We start from the raw sequence: 14948 nt of genomic DNA, 5'->3' as shown, positions 1-14948 counted from the left end.
AGAACAATACACAAATGGTAGAAATAATTTTCACTCAGGCTTCTTTTTTTTTAAAATCATACATAATTCCTGTGCTCTCAGACATTTGGGGTTACATTCTATGCTGCGGCAGATGGGGTAGTATATCAGAGAGCTGATTAGAGTTAGGATTCTCTGCCTCATTCCACCCTAGCATAGGTTAATACAGCCTGGGAGTTCCTCTAGCCCATGCCAGCTGGCAGTAGTCTCCAAGAGACTGTCCACCAACTTGAGATGGCTGAAGTGATCTCCTGCCATGCACTCTCCCTGCCCCAACATAGCTCTATACTGGAGATGGAGGCAAGGTGACACAGGAGGCTGGTATGCCAATTCTACATTTACTGGGGAGTCGGGACTTGATCCCTCAAAGGGAATATCAAGCATAATAGATTCTTCTCTCTGTGCTGCCTGGGCAGTGCAATGGGTGCAGAGCAGGGCTGGGAATCTATGTACAGGTTCTTAAAGAAGCAGAAAACCAAACTAGTAGCATACATGAGGTTAAATGACTGTGTAGCTATAGCTAATGGTTATTTAACTTTCTTATTGTCAGAAATAACTGTTTAATTAAACCTGAAAAAGAGTAATACTGGGCCAAATTCTGTTCTCATTTGATATTCCCCATTCAAGTCAATGGGTAGTGCACTAATGTAACAAAGCAGCATTTGACTTGTGGTATACAATTTCTTTCTTCTTCTTACCCTACCCCCTCAACTATCACCCTCCACTCCCATTGTTGTTTCTAACTCCAGAACAGCAGCAAACTCTGGATATTTAGCTTTCTAGCACAGAGGTAACCTTTTTCCTTATTAAAGGAATTTAACTGTTATGGGATTTGTGAAATGAACTGAGTTGATATTCCTGGAGACTGAGGTTCTCTATCCATGTGCTAATAAACGAAGAGGCCACCTCCATGGCCATTTAATCCTTGCCTCTCTTGTAAGACTCCCATTAAAAATGCCAATGTTATGGTTATGTTTTGTTTGTGTAGTGCGGAGCTAGCCACAAAGCACTGTACTGACATCACTAAAGTTATAACAGCTGTGTTCACATTCCACCTGAGCAACCAACATGCAAAGCAGCATCTGAAAGCCATCTTCTGCAACATAAAACTCAGGCACAAGGATTTCCTGAAATATCTTGGAATGGTTCTGGATTGCACCATCCCATACGGCCAACATCTGATGAAGACCACTGCCATGATAAAGACTAGGAACAATATAATCCACAAATGAGCTGTGACCAGTTGGGAAACAGACATTCTCATCTTATGGATAGCCTCTTCAGCTCTCATTTTCTCAGCAGCTGAATATTATGCAACAATATGGGTAGGTAACACAAACAAAACTTGTCGATGTGCAATTGAACACTGTTAATCAAATTGTTTCAGGAGTGCAGAAGTCAACACCAAGTCTAGTTTCCTTCCTTATTTATGCATATCTTATCACCATCACTTTGAAGAGAAGCAGCAGGAATACAAACATAGATTTGCCCATCTATGAGGATCTCCAAACTCCCCTCCAACCCAACATGGTGCCTTAAGTTTAGGAGCTCTTTCTGGTTAATGGCCAAAACTCTTAAAATCTTGGGATTCTAACCAAAAGACAAGTGGTGGAGGTTGTGTAAAAATAACAGGATCAAGAATCAAGATCTGACTATGGTCCTACAGACCAACCACCTGGCTTCACCATGCGATGTAAGATATGGATCACAGTGAACCATATCAGAACCTCATATGGGCGTTGCAATTATCTACTACGAAAATGGAAAATGAAGCATAGCCTGGGATGTGAATGTGGAGAAGACATCCAAACCATAGACCAACTAGTGAACTGCAGCCCTCTAAAATCCTTCTGTAGGATTCATTCTTGATTCATTCCGCCAGAAGCTATAGAGCGAATGACAAATTTGGACATTGACCTTTAAGGTTGCTTTTACAGTTGCCATATGAAAGAAAGCTAGAGTTATTTCACGCTGGCCACTGGACAACAATCAAATAGTAAAATATTTTGATCACTGCTAATCCAAGGCTAGATTTGAATGGTTGATCAACAGATGAAAGGTTCAACATCTCATTGCTCATTTCTAAACCACCTGTCTCCTAGAACTTTTTAATTAGGCTATAGGAGTGTTTAAAAATAGTTGATTATTGGGCTGCTTATTCAAAGAAAGCCAAACCCTTAAAAAAAGGCTTTTGGATGCCCTCAATCCTTAATCTGGAGAGTTGTGTACTCTTTCAATAATTTACTTTATCTTGTCTTGAAAATTTATCATTCAAACAATATTTTTAAAATATGTATCTAAGCATGCATTGACGGGACCTACTAAAATCTGAAGAATAAAAATGTGTGAGACAGCTTGTTTTAGCATGCAGATAATCATCTCTCCTTAAGGACAATTGTTTCTCTGACATTTACTTACTGCTTGAATTGACCCTGTTTGACTTATTGATGTTTGTCCCTCTTGAACTTATATTCATATAACTGAAAAACTGTTTAAATGCCAATCAATTTCAAATGAATAATTACATTTACAAACAGCACCATATGATTAAGCTTTTTACCTTAACTACTATATTCATTTCTGAGCTCTGGAAAACAAAGTAATTGCAAAACTGCAGTAATCTCACATCAGCTACTGAAGTACAAACTTTCTGTGTCTGCGTGTTACCTGTTTGGCTTGTTGATGAGGCAATTATTAACTTAAAAATATAACATAAAGGTGTTTATCATATTTTTAAAACATAAACTACTTGACACTGCAAATACTGCAGGCATATCCTCTCTAATAACAGAAAAGATAAAATAGTAACCGAAAATAAATGAATCCTTGCAAGTAATCAAGAATAACCACATTTTGAGGAGACTAATACCTGATTTAAAGGCCACAAAAGAATAACTACAGAGCTCACTTTTGCAGGACAATGGCTTTACGTAAGTGCCACTTATGTAGGAATGAAATCAAGGTAATTTTGGCATCAATATGGTGATATTCTGTCCATAAGAATGTGTTTGAACAACTCCAGCCTATACTGCATAAGTCTCTATCTAACACAATAGCTTCTTGATCCACCTTACTTTCTAAATGCACAGGTACTGAGAAAAAAGCAGGATTGTTTAGTTAGCATTAAAATTCTTATATCTTGTACAAAAAGCTGTGCACAGTAATTAATAAATGTAAAAAAAACTTACCACAAGTCTCTTACATGGTTGAAAAGGTCACAGAATTTTTTCCTCCTGACATATGAGGTCTATGCAATATGTCATGAGGTCACGAGGGGCTGGCTAAAACATGCTCAGATGCCCATCATCTAGGTCACATACACTTTCATGATCATGGCTTGAATTTAAAAGGGAACTGAATAGAGAAGTAGGTAGTTCACTATCTACCTATACAAGACAATAGAGCTGAGGATTTTGCCTGAGCTGTGCTGAAAAGTTCATAGATTATAAGGCCAGAAGGGACCACTATGATCATCCAGTCTGATCACCTGTATAATACAGGCGATAGGATTTCCCTGAATTAACTCCTGTTATAACTATAGCATATATCTTATAGAAAAAAATTCTGTGTTGATTTTATGAACTTAGTGTAATCATTATGGTGCCAAAATCCATGGGAGAGGTTATGGAACAAAAATATAATAAAATTAGACTGACATTCTAGAGGATGCATTCTGATCACAAGGTTACTGTGCATTAAGAAGAGAACATATTTTTTAAAATATAATTTAAAAAAGGACTGCTTTACTTTAAATGCTGATTTTTTCAATACATTCCTAATAATGCTGTGCAATTGGTTAAAACACGTACCTTGTACAGTTAAGTGCACCTGCATTGTTCTCGGAGTGTGTTGGGTCTGCACAGAACAAGTGTATGGACCGTCATCTGTCACATCTACATCCTGTATCTGAAGGCTGTACTCCCTTTTATTTGCTGTTGCAATTGAAACTCGAGGATCTACTGACCACTTATCACCTCCTGCAAAAATAATACTTGAGCGGTTCAGCCAGGCACCTTTTGAAGCTCCATCTTCCAAATAACACCTGTGAATTACCAAAGAAAAAGATTAATAATCAGAATGAAAATAAAGAGAGCTTTGTAAGTTTGTTAGTTATTTGTTTTCACACTAAGAGTCAATATTTCATATAACTACAACTTATTAGACATAGCTTAAAAAGCTGCAAGTCATTTAGAAATTCAGAAACCAAGTTTACTTTGGCTCCAAATACAGGGGAATCTTCCTTATAGCTTGCAGTGAAAAGGTTTACACATAGGGAACTTCATTATCATCTCCTCCCTCTCTAAGTCTGCATTTTTGAATTGTTGCTGATGTGTGGCTACTGAGGACTTCAGTAATTTCTGAACTAAACCCCATGACCACTTCTGATGACAACAGGCCTAGAACTCAGTTCATTCTGCTCCAAAAATCACAGTTCCCTATCATTTAACTCCCTTAACTATCAGATTATTAAGAAATTTTAGCAATTCAAATTCCATCCAGTAGTGATCGGGATAGAGGTACATGCTATCTAGTATAAAAATTACTCTTCTTTTTCTTCCAAAATGAGTTTCTCCTCATTTGGTAAAATATTTGAAAAAAATTTTTCCCTTAACTATTTTTCATGCCATTTCACAAGACTGACAATTAAGTTAAATATTTAACTGTACTATTTCTTTTTATGCTCATCTTATTTATCATTTCTAAGTTTTATGTTGTACAGTATTTTCCATTTATGTAAGCAGAGCTCCTATTAGATTGCCATTCCTAGACAACAAGCAAATATGAAGCATATTTCAGCTACATCAAAATAAATGGAAGTGGATCAGTGGTATGTTAATGATTCAAACTAGTGTAATTAGTTTATAGTACATGACTGTAGTTTTGTACAATTATTGTTTATTAAAGAAGCAATTACAAAAAAAATAACATGCAATAGGGTACACTAAGCGATTTAATTGGAGCTCTGCAAGTAACTCCCTGCACGTTAAGATGTAGATAATACTCCCAATGAATGTGACAAACTGCTGTCTTTCTAAACTTCATTTTGAAAGTCTTTCTCTACAAATTAAAGACTAATTCTTTTAAATGAGTACAAAGCAGAACTACAGAATGAAAATATACATTGAAAGAGTTTCATATCATCTTTACACACAACACTAGGGATTTGAACACAGTGCTTGAGATTGCTACAAAATTGCAAGCTGAATGCCACAGGGTAGGTTACTGCTAACTATATGAAATTAATCAGTTGAAAAATATTATGAACAATATATATTGCAGAATCTAATTTGCAGTCAGTTTTACCATGTGCAGAATCAGAACTAGTAGAAGCCAAAGTTCAGTGTTAACTGAACGTCTTTTCTGTATGTATTCCATAAAAATATATAGCTCTCCATGAAGATAATTAAGCCATTGCATTGAATTACCATTGTTAATATATGGCATTACATATTAGAAAAACATTTGTAATATTTCTCTAATATAGTTTTTCATCAAAGTAAATTGCTCATTGTTGCACACTGAGCTAAGAGAAATGACCGCACCACATCTTGAGGGTATTTGGCTGGCTGGTCGAATGAAGGAAACGGTACTTTACGGCTGGGGCAGGAGGGGGGTGAAAACTGTTGCAAAAGGGTCACTGTGGTTGGTGACTCATCCCTTGGGAATGCAGGGTTTAAAAGGGATAGCCCTGCACCTCAAGCCTCCCTTTTACATTGTGGGGGGCGGGGTGGGGGGAGGCGGTTGGGGACTCTTATGATTGGTACGGCAGGCAGCCAACCCCCACATTCTTATAGCCCACCTTAACCCTCCTAGGAGGGTGGGGGAAATAGATGGTAAGATCCTGGCAATGGATTTGCTGGAGGGAGTGGATGGAAAAAGAGGGGGAACTGGTGGAAGACCCCCGGGTATGGTAAAGTCCCGGCAGTGGATTTGCTGGAGGGACCTGGATGGAAAAAGAGGGGGAGTGGTGGAAGCCCCCCAGGTAATTATGGAATAAACGTGGGGTTACCTCCACTGTACACTTTTATCTGCTGGGTAGTGCCAGACATCTAATAATAAAGTTGCAAACTGATTAAACCCATGTCAAATGTCTCCTGTCCTTCTTTCAGTATAGCCAGACAATCTATTTAACAGGATACTGTTAAATGTTAACTAACAAGTAATAAAAACAGATTGTTGATTTGTTAGCACAAAATCAAGAAGGGATTATTAGATTGTTGGGCCAAACTATGATGTGAGGCCACAAATTTATGTTGAAATCTGCACATGGCACTTGATCAAGTGGCTATAAAATACTATTTCTAAAACAGTTTTAAAACAGAATGAAAAATACTGACTTAAGTACATACTTCTCATAGCTGAATCCCTGATAATGAGATGCAATGAGTGTAAAAGCTAATGCTAAATTTCATTCTAAAAATAAATAAATAAATGAAAAATCTAGCCCTTTTTGTTGCTTAGAAAGCCTTAAAAATTTAACTTGATAATGTATTACCATGATAATTCATAAAACTCACATATTATCTACAGCCCCAAAGGCCGCTGTTTGTGGTCTGAGAAGCTGATTTTTGGACAGACCAGTGTGCAGCAGTGAGGGAGTCAGAGCCTCCTGAGCTGCCACAGATTGTGTTACAGCTGACACAAGCTCCCTCCCATCTGCCAACCAGCTGAGAAACCAAGGTAGCAACTGGTTGTCATGGGGGGAGCAACTCAATGGTGCATTGTGCACCACACCAAGCATGAATTTGGAAGCAAATTGCTCCTGTGTTCTAATCCTTCACATACAGACTCCTTCTGATGCCTAAGGCTTTGTTGCCATCTAAAAATGAGGGAAACAGTTCTTTCTTCCCTACCTCACACAGCAGCATTTTGACTGATCATTAATTGATGTTTGTACAATGCTATATAAATTCTAAATATTAGACACTGATTGACAGGGAAGGGAATCTTGCTGAGACAGTGGAATACAGATGGGAACGAGAGACAGAAACCTTCATTCCGAAAGCTTATGCTCAAATAAATTGGTTAGTCTCTAAGGTGCCACAAGTACTCCTTTTCTTAATTCAGAAAAGCACTTAAGCACATGCTTAAGACCACCCATATGCAAGAGAAAACATAAGTAGGTGTTTAATCACAACTATGTGCTTAAGTCTAATTGATTTTATGGGGGCTTAAAATGGGCTCTTAATTGCTACCTTAAATAGGAATTTTCTCCTGAACTGTAATCAGAGAGGGAATATATGTCGGAAGCAAAGAGAATACATGAAGGCTCGGTAAGGGAGGAGAGAAAATATAATCCAGGAGAGAGCAATGTGATGGACGTTGGATCAGGTGAGGATGAAAGAGAATATGAGTGAGAAAGGAGATGTGGCTTGTCAAAGAAAGAAGAAGAGAAAATTAGATTAAAAATACACAGAACTGAGAAAAAAGGAAGAAAATGTTAGGAAGATGGATAGAGAACACCAGAAGAAGGAAGGAAGGAGAAGGGAATAAGGAAATTGGAGAAGGGAACAGGTAAGAAAAGGCATAACATTTAGACAAGTAAATGTTACTTATTTATGCTCCTTTTGTTTTATTGTACTCCCCTGGTTCTATATGTTTGGGACACCAAGACAGAGATTGAAAGCTCTTCTATGGAGAGATGTTTCAGATTTTTCTTCCTTGTTCAAACCAGTATGAGCAGACCTCAGTGGAAAGCTTTGGGTTCCTAAAGGAAGAGTTTGGAGGTCTGGAGAGATTTGGGGGATACAAACAATAATCTTGAAGACCTTCCCTGAAATCCAAAAGATGATACTGTGCATCGTGGACTCGGGAGGGGCAAGGATAAAAACCACACTTTGCAGGCACACTCCAAAATCCTTACACTGCTCTTTGGAACTTGGTATTTTTTTTCTCTAATACCACTCTACAGCAGTTTGATGTGAGGTGTATATGAGTATTTATGAAGGTAGCCTTTGGGTCCAGGTGAATATTTAGATTTTTCTTTCTCTCTAATTCTGCCCAGATACATGGGTATATATATACACACACACACACCACTAGCAAAACAGCTTCCCCCTCCCCACAAAAATAAAGGGTTTATTTAGATTGTAAGAAAATAAGCCACTTTTGCTCACAAATGTTGAATAATGAAAGTAGCAATTTTAAGGGTACCAACTAAAGATAAAAGTGGATTTTTCCTCAGATTCAAAATTTAAATCACATGAAAATGATGTTCAAAAGGATAGGTTAGCCATTTACTGTCACAGATGCCTCAGCACCCTAACGGGCAGTTCTGAAGCTGTCAAAAGCCTGCAAAGAAGCCAGATGCTGTGACGTGTTCTGAAATTTGCAAAGTTTCCTCATTGCTCCTCATTTAAACATACCTCTTTCAAAATCAAGGCTTTCGTGCTGAGAAAAGGTGAGATAAATGAGTTCTTAAAAGGGATATTATAAACATTAGATTGCGTCCAGCTGTTTTATTTGGTCTGGTGATAGTTTCTCACTCTTTTTGAACGATGTGCCAAAGACCAAGTTGTTATTGCTTGCCAATTCCCTTTACCATCCAAAGTGAACATCACAAATAGATAGGAGGAATCTGCCAAAAAACAACTTTAAAGTTGATTAACAAATATAATATTGTACATTGACTATAATTTACTCACTACAACAAGGGGATCAATTTTCAAGGTTGAGCAAGCAAGGTCATATACAGGACTTTTCCTGATGTATAACCAAAAATCATACTTTCCCAGTTTAGGTTCAGTGGCTCTCCTTGAAAACAAGAACTTTTCTGGAACACAGAGACATAACTCAAAGAAAAATGACATTCCAAATCAGGTTCCTGTTCTGCGTATACCTTTAGAAAGTGGACTTTTAGGAGTGATAAAATATGTGTAGAAAGAAAGATTATTTTCCCTGAAGCAATCTTCTCCAAAAGTAAAAAAAAAAAAAGGGCCATATTCTGTGTTGACTCACAATCCGTGCAAATCCACTGAGGCAATATGATTGAACTAAATGTAAGCCAGGGCAGAATTTGGCCCAAAGATTTCATGTAGGATAGACTGAACATTAGTAAGAACATAGCAATTTGCTGCATTGTCCCAAACCAGCAACAAAAAGGTGGCAAAAAAAGCAATGGAGAAAGTGCCTACAGTATTTAGTGCAGTGGTTCTCAAATTTTTGCACTGGTGACCCCCTTTCACACAGCAAGCCTCTGAGCGTGACTCCCCCTTATAAATTAAAAACACTTTTTTATATTTAACACTATTATAAATGCTGGAGACGAAGTAGGGTTTGGGGTGGAGGCTGACAGCAGGCAACCCTTCATGTAATAAGCTTATGACCCCCGGAGGGGTCCTGACCACCAGTTTGAGAACCCCTGATTTAGTGTGTACTACAACCAGTCAATTTTATTTGCTGCAGATACATTGTCCTATGAATTCATATTTTTTCTGTTTGTAAATTTCTCCTGATTTGTGAATTTATTAATTACTCAAATGTTCAAAAATACATTTTTGGCAGTATTGTGCTAGTTCTTCCTTGCCATTTATCCCTTAAACCACAATTGCTGCATACACTCATCTCTGTTCACTACCCCACTTTTTCAGTGAGCAAAAATACTTTAACTTTTAATATTTTATGCATTTCACAGTGTGTGATAATTCTATGCTAATGAAATTAACTACCAAAGATTGTAAAGGGGTTTCCCTTTTTCTTTTGGTTTAAAGCCCATTAACATTATTTAAATAATGATGAGGGTCAGACAGACAACTTAGCTTGTATCCCACCTACTGCCACACAAGAATTAAATTTGGTCTTGAAACTCACTTCTCAGATTGATAGGAACATCATTGAACTGGTACCTTCAGTGCCTGTGGGAAGTCTACAGACTGCACAACTCTCACACCATTATTGCAACCTCAAAGAGGTAATTTGCCCTCAGCTGTAAGGGTGAGTGAAATATTCTCAGAACATGTGCATCTTGATCTCTGAGGGGGCAGGAAAAGCTTAGATGAAGGGGGAAAGTGTCCCAGAATGAAAGTGAATGAATGTTACATGATAACCTTCTGAATAGGACCAACTTCCTTGATTTCCACTCACGATAATGAGAGCTCCCTTGGTACATACCTTGTTTGAGGTCAGGTGGGGTTATAGATCCCCTACACTGAGGTGCCTAAGGCTGTTCTACTGCCAAAATAAAAGGACAGACACTGATGAGAGTGCACTACTAAAATGTCTCTTTCCTTACAAGAGAGTAGCAAAGCAAATAGGATACAACACGACAAAAAATGGTCAGGTTTAGAATCTTGTTACAAACTTGAAACTTGGCCTAAGAAGCCGACAGGTTTCCTAAGATTTGCAACCATTTCAGGAAAATTTGGGCACAATTTTGTGTGATCCTGAGAATATATTCAAAGGACTCTGGTCTGAGTTCTTGTTTTCATGCAGAATAATCCAGAGCTTTCTATTGAGTTTCATTTTGGGGTTAGCTTGATCCCAAAACTCAGAACCTGATTCCAATTCAACTTATACCAATTTTACATAGTGTGAATCTATCAGTTGTGTTACTCCTGATTGACTCCACTGGAAGTAAGATCAGGCCCAAAGCTGCAGATCAGTGCAGAAAATCTTGTGAATTGAAACTACTGACTTTTCTATGGGTCTCTGTCACAGGGTCTGATACTTGAATCACTTAATACAAGATGCAGGGTTTATGCACTACTTGTGGTAGTAAGCACAGTCATAAGACAAACCATTCCTATGTGTAGAAAGAATAGTAAATATGGCAGGCGACCAGCTTGGCTGAACAGTGAAATCCTTGCTGATCTTGAACACAAAAAAGAAGCTTACAAGAAGTGGAAGACTGGACAAATGACCAGGGAAGAGTATAAAAATATTGCTTGGGGATGCAGGAGTGAAATCAGGAAGGCCAAATCACACCTAGAGTTGCAGCTAGCAAGAGATGTTAAGAGTAACAAGAAGGGTTTCTTCAGGTATGTTAGCAACAAGAAGAAAGTCAAGGAAAGTGTGGGCCCCTTACTGAATGAGGGAGGCAACCTAGTGACAGAGGATGTGGAAAAAGCTAATGTACTCAATGCTTTTTTTGCCTCTGTCTTCACGAACAAGGTCAGCTCCCAGACTACTGCACTGGGCAGCACAGCATGGGGAGGAGGTCACCAGCCCTCTATGGAGAAAGAAGTGGTTCAGGACTATTTAGAAAAGCTGGAAGAGCACAGGTCCATGGGGCTGGATACACTGCATCCGAGAGTGCTAAAGGAGTTGGCAGATGTGATTGCAGAGCCATTGGCCATTATCTTTGAAAACTCATGGTGATCGGGGGAAGTCCCGGATGACTGGAAAAAGGCTAATGTAGTGCCCATCTTTAAAAAAGGGAAGAAGGAGGATCTGGGAACTACAGGCCAGTCAGCCTCACTTCAGTCCCTGGAAAAATCAGGGAGCAAGTCCTCAAGGAATCAATTCTGAAGCACTTGCATGAGAGGAAAGTGATCAGGAACAGTCAGCATGGATTCACCAAAGGCAAGTCATGCCTGACTAATCTAATTGCCTTCTATGACGAGATAACTGGCTCTGTGGATGAGGGGAAAGCGGTGGACGTGTTGTTCCTTGACTTTAGCAAAGCTTTTGACACGGTCTCCCACAGTATTCTTGCCAGCAAGTTAAAGAAGTATGGGCTGGATGAATGGACAATAAGGTGGATAGCAAGTTGGCTAGATTGTTGGGCTCAACGGGCAGTGATCAATGGCTCCATGTGTAGTTGGCAGCCGGTATCAAGTGGAGTGCCCCAAGGTTCGGTCCTCGGGCAGAAAAGGACCTAGGGGTTACAGTGAAGGAGAAGCTGGATATGAGTCAACAGTGTGCCCTTGTTGCCAAGAAGGCCAATGGCATTTTGGGATGTATACGTAGGGGCATTGCCAGCAGATCGAGGGACGTGATTGTTGCCCTCTATTCAACATTGGTGAGGCCTCATCTGGAGTACTGTTCCAGTTTTGGGCCCCACACTACAAGAAGGATGTGGAAAAATTGGAAAGAGTCCAGCGGAGGGCAACAAAAATGATTAGGGGACTGGAACACATGACTTATGAGAAGAGGCTGAGGGAACTGGGATTGTTTAGTCTGAGGAAGAGAAGAATGAGGGGGGATTTGATAGCTGATTTCAACTACCTGAAAGGGGGTTCCAAAGAGGATGGATCTAGACTGTTCTCAGTGGTAGCTGATGACAGAACAAGGAGTAATGGTCTCAAGTTGCAGTGGGGGAGGTTTAGGTTGGATATTAGGAAAAACTTTTTCACTAGGAGGGTGGTGAAACACTGGAATGCATTACCTAGGGAGGTGGTGGAATCTCCTTTCTTAGATATTTTTAAGGTCAGGCTTGACAAAGCCATGGCTGGGATGATTTAGTTGGGGATTGGTCCTGCTTTGAGTAGGGGGTTGGACTAGATGACCTCCTGAGGTCCCTTCCAACCCTGATATTCTATGATTCTAAGAGCATTTGCAGGTTTAAGTCTGTAGCCCCCTACATCCAAATTATTTGAAGCATTTATTGATCATTCATGAATGATAAAACAAAAACCAAAATTGAATTAGGCACCATAAACCCCAATAACATAATCTGTCATGTTAATTAAGGCCAAATTATTTATTATAATTAATGGGTACTGATTGATAATGAATGTATTATGGGCCCCATCTTTTTTTCTTCTTTAGCTTCTGCTTATCTTTAAACATCATGCTAGTCACCATAAGATTTCACTTAATGCAATTAATTTTAAAACAATCTCCAAGAAGCACCAGTTATGTTTTATGAACAAAGAACAAACATATAACAAAATTAATTGAATCAAGTAGTACAATAATTATATAAATGAAATATTAATCCTTATTTATCTTATGTCTCTTGAGAACATTTTGACTAAACCATAGTACAGTCAGGAGATTATCTCTGTCTTAAAATGTGACTCTGAGAGTGCAATGGAAAAAGTAATTCCTTTTTTTTTTGATGGAAGGCTGTAATCAAAAATGTTTTACAGAAGATTTAAAACATCATTTCCAGTGTTAACTGACATAACTGCATGGGGATATTTCAATATTTCTTCCAACAGTTATCAGAGAATGACTTGCAAGTATTGGATATCATCCTGTCCAATTTCCTTAAAAATCTCTAACCACATCTTCCCTATTCCTCACCTTCTATGCTATTCTTTCTCCAGGAATAAATCTAGGTGTTTCTTGAACTCATTGCTACAGTCACCTTCCCCACAATTAAAACATAGATTTATTACTAATTATACAAAATAGCTCTGCTTGAATTTCTTAATTGGGATTTTTTTTTTATTCATAGGGGTTCGGAGGGTAAGAGGGAGATCAGGGCTGGGGAAGGGGAATGGGGTGCAGGAGGGGTCAGAGGTGCAGGCTCCTGGCGGCACTTACCTCAAGCAGCTCCGGGAAGCAGCGGCATGTCCCCCCTCCGGCTCCTAGGTGGAGCTGCAGTTCCCGGCCAGTGGGAGCTGAGGGAGCAGGGGGGACATGCTGCTGCTTCCAGGAGCCATGCCAAATAGGGCAAAGCCCCTGACCCTGCTCCCCAGCTGGAGAGCCAGAGTGGGGCAAGCCCTGGATCCCGCTGCCCGGCAGGAGCTCGAGGACCAGATTAAAACGTCTGGAGAGACAGATGCATCCCCTGGGCTGTAGTTTGCCCACCCTTGCCCCAGACACATAGAATCATAGAATATCAGGGTTGGAAGGGACCTCAGGAGGTCATCTAGTCCAACCCCCTGCTCAAAGCAGGACCAATCCACAAGTAAATCATCCTAGCCAGGGCTTTGTCAAGCCTGACCTTAAAAACTTCTAAGGAAGGAGATTCTACCACCTCCCTAGGTAATGCATTCCAGTGTTTCACCACCCTCCTAGTGAAAAGGTTTTTCCTAATATCCAACCTAAACCTCCCCCACTGCAACTTGAGACCATTACTCCTTGTCCTGTCCTCATCTACCACTGAGAATAGTCTAGAACCATCCTCTCTGGAACCACCTCTCAGGTAGTTGAAATCAGCTATCAAATCCCCCCTCATTCTTCTCTTCTGCAGACTAAACAATCTCAGTTCCCTCAGCATCTCCTCATAAGTCATGTGTTCCAGACCCCTAATCATTTTTGTTGCCCTTTACTGGACTCTCTCCAATTTATACACATCCTTCTTGTAGTGTGGGGCCCAAAACTGGACACAGTACTCCATATGAGGCCTCACCAATGTCGAATAGAAGGGGATGATCAGGTCCCTCGATCTGCTCGCTATGCCCCTACTTATACATCCCAAAATGCCATTGGCCTTCTTGGCAACAAGGGCACACTGCTGACTCATATCCAGCTTCTCGTCTTCTGTCACCCCTAGGTCCTTTTCCGCAGAACTGCTGTCTAGCCATTCGGTCCCTAGTCTGTAGCTGTGCAATGGGTTCTTCCATCCTAAGTGCAGGACCCTGCACTTATCCTTATTGAACCTCATCAGATTTCTTTTGGCCCAATCCTCCAATTTGGCTAGGTCTTTCTGTATCCTATCCCTCCCCTCCAGCGTATCTACCACTCCTCCCAGTTTAGTATCATCCGCAAATTTGCTGAGAGTGCAATCCACACCATCCTCCAGATCATTTATGAAGATATTGAACAAAACCGGCCCCAGGACCGACCCCTGGGGCACTCCACTTGACACCGGCTACCAACTAGACATGGAGCCATTGATCACTACCCGTTGAGCCCGACAATCTAGCCAACTTTCTACCCACCTTATAGTGCATTCATCCTGCCCACACTTCTTTAACTTGCTGACAAGAATACTGTGGGAGACCGTGTCAGACCGTGTCCACAGAACCAGTAATCTCATCATAGAAGGCGATTAGATTAGTCTGGCATGACCTTCCCTTGGTGAATCCATGCTGACT

General features: G+C 40.0%; 1 protein-coding gene across 1 annotated transcript in view; it reads right to left on the bottom strand.

Moving 5' to 3' along the window:
- Positions 1-14948, bottom strand: part of NEGR1 (neuronal growth regulator 1) — a 604691-nt gene that overhangs the window by 322426 nt on the left and 267317 nt on the right. The window contains exon 2 of the mRNA XM_073357343.1: positions 3828-4060. Coding sequence (XP_073213444.1) covers positions 3828-4060 — 233 coding nt within the window. The remainder of the gene's footprint in view (positions 1-3827; positions 4061-14948) is intronic.

This window comes from Lepidochelys kempii, chromosome 8, assembly GCF_965140285.1.
Source record: "Lepidochelys kempii isolate rLepKem1 chromosome 8, rLepKem1.hap1, whole genome shotgun sequence".
In the NCBI taxonomy this organism is placed as follows: domain Eukaryota; kingdom Metazoa; phylum Chordata; order Testudines; family Cheloniidae; genus Lepidochelys; species Lepidochelys kempii.
Note: the sequence above shows the minus strand (reverse complement) of the source record. Positions and strands in the feature narration are given on the sequence as shown.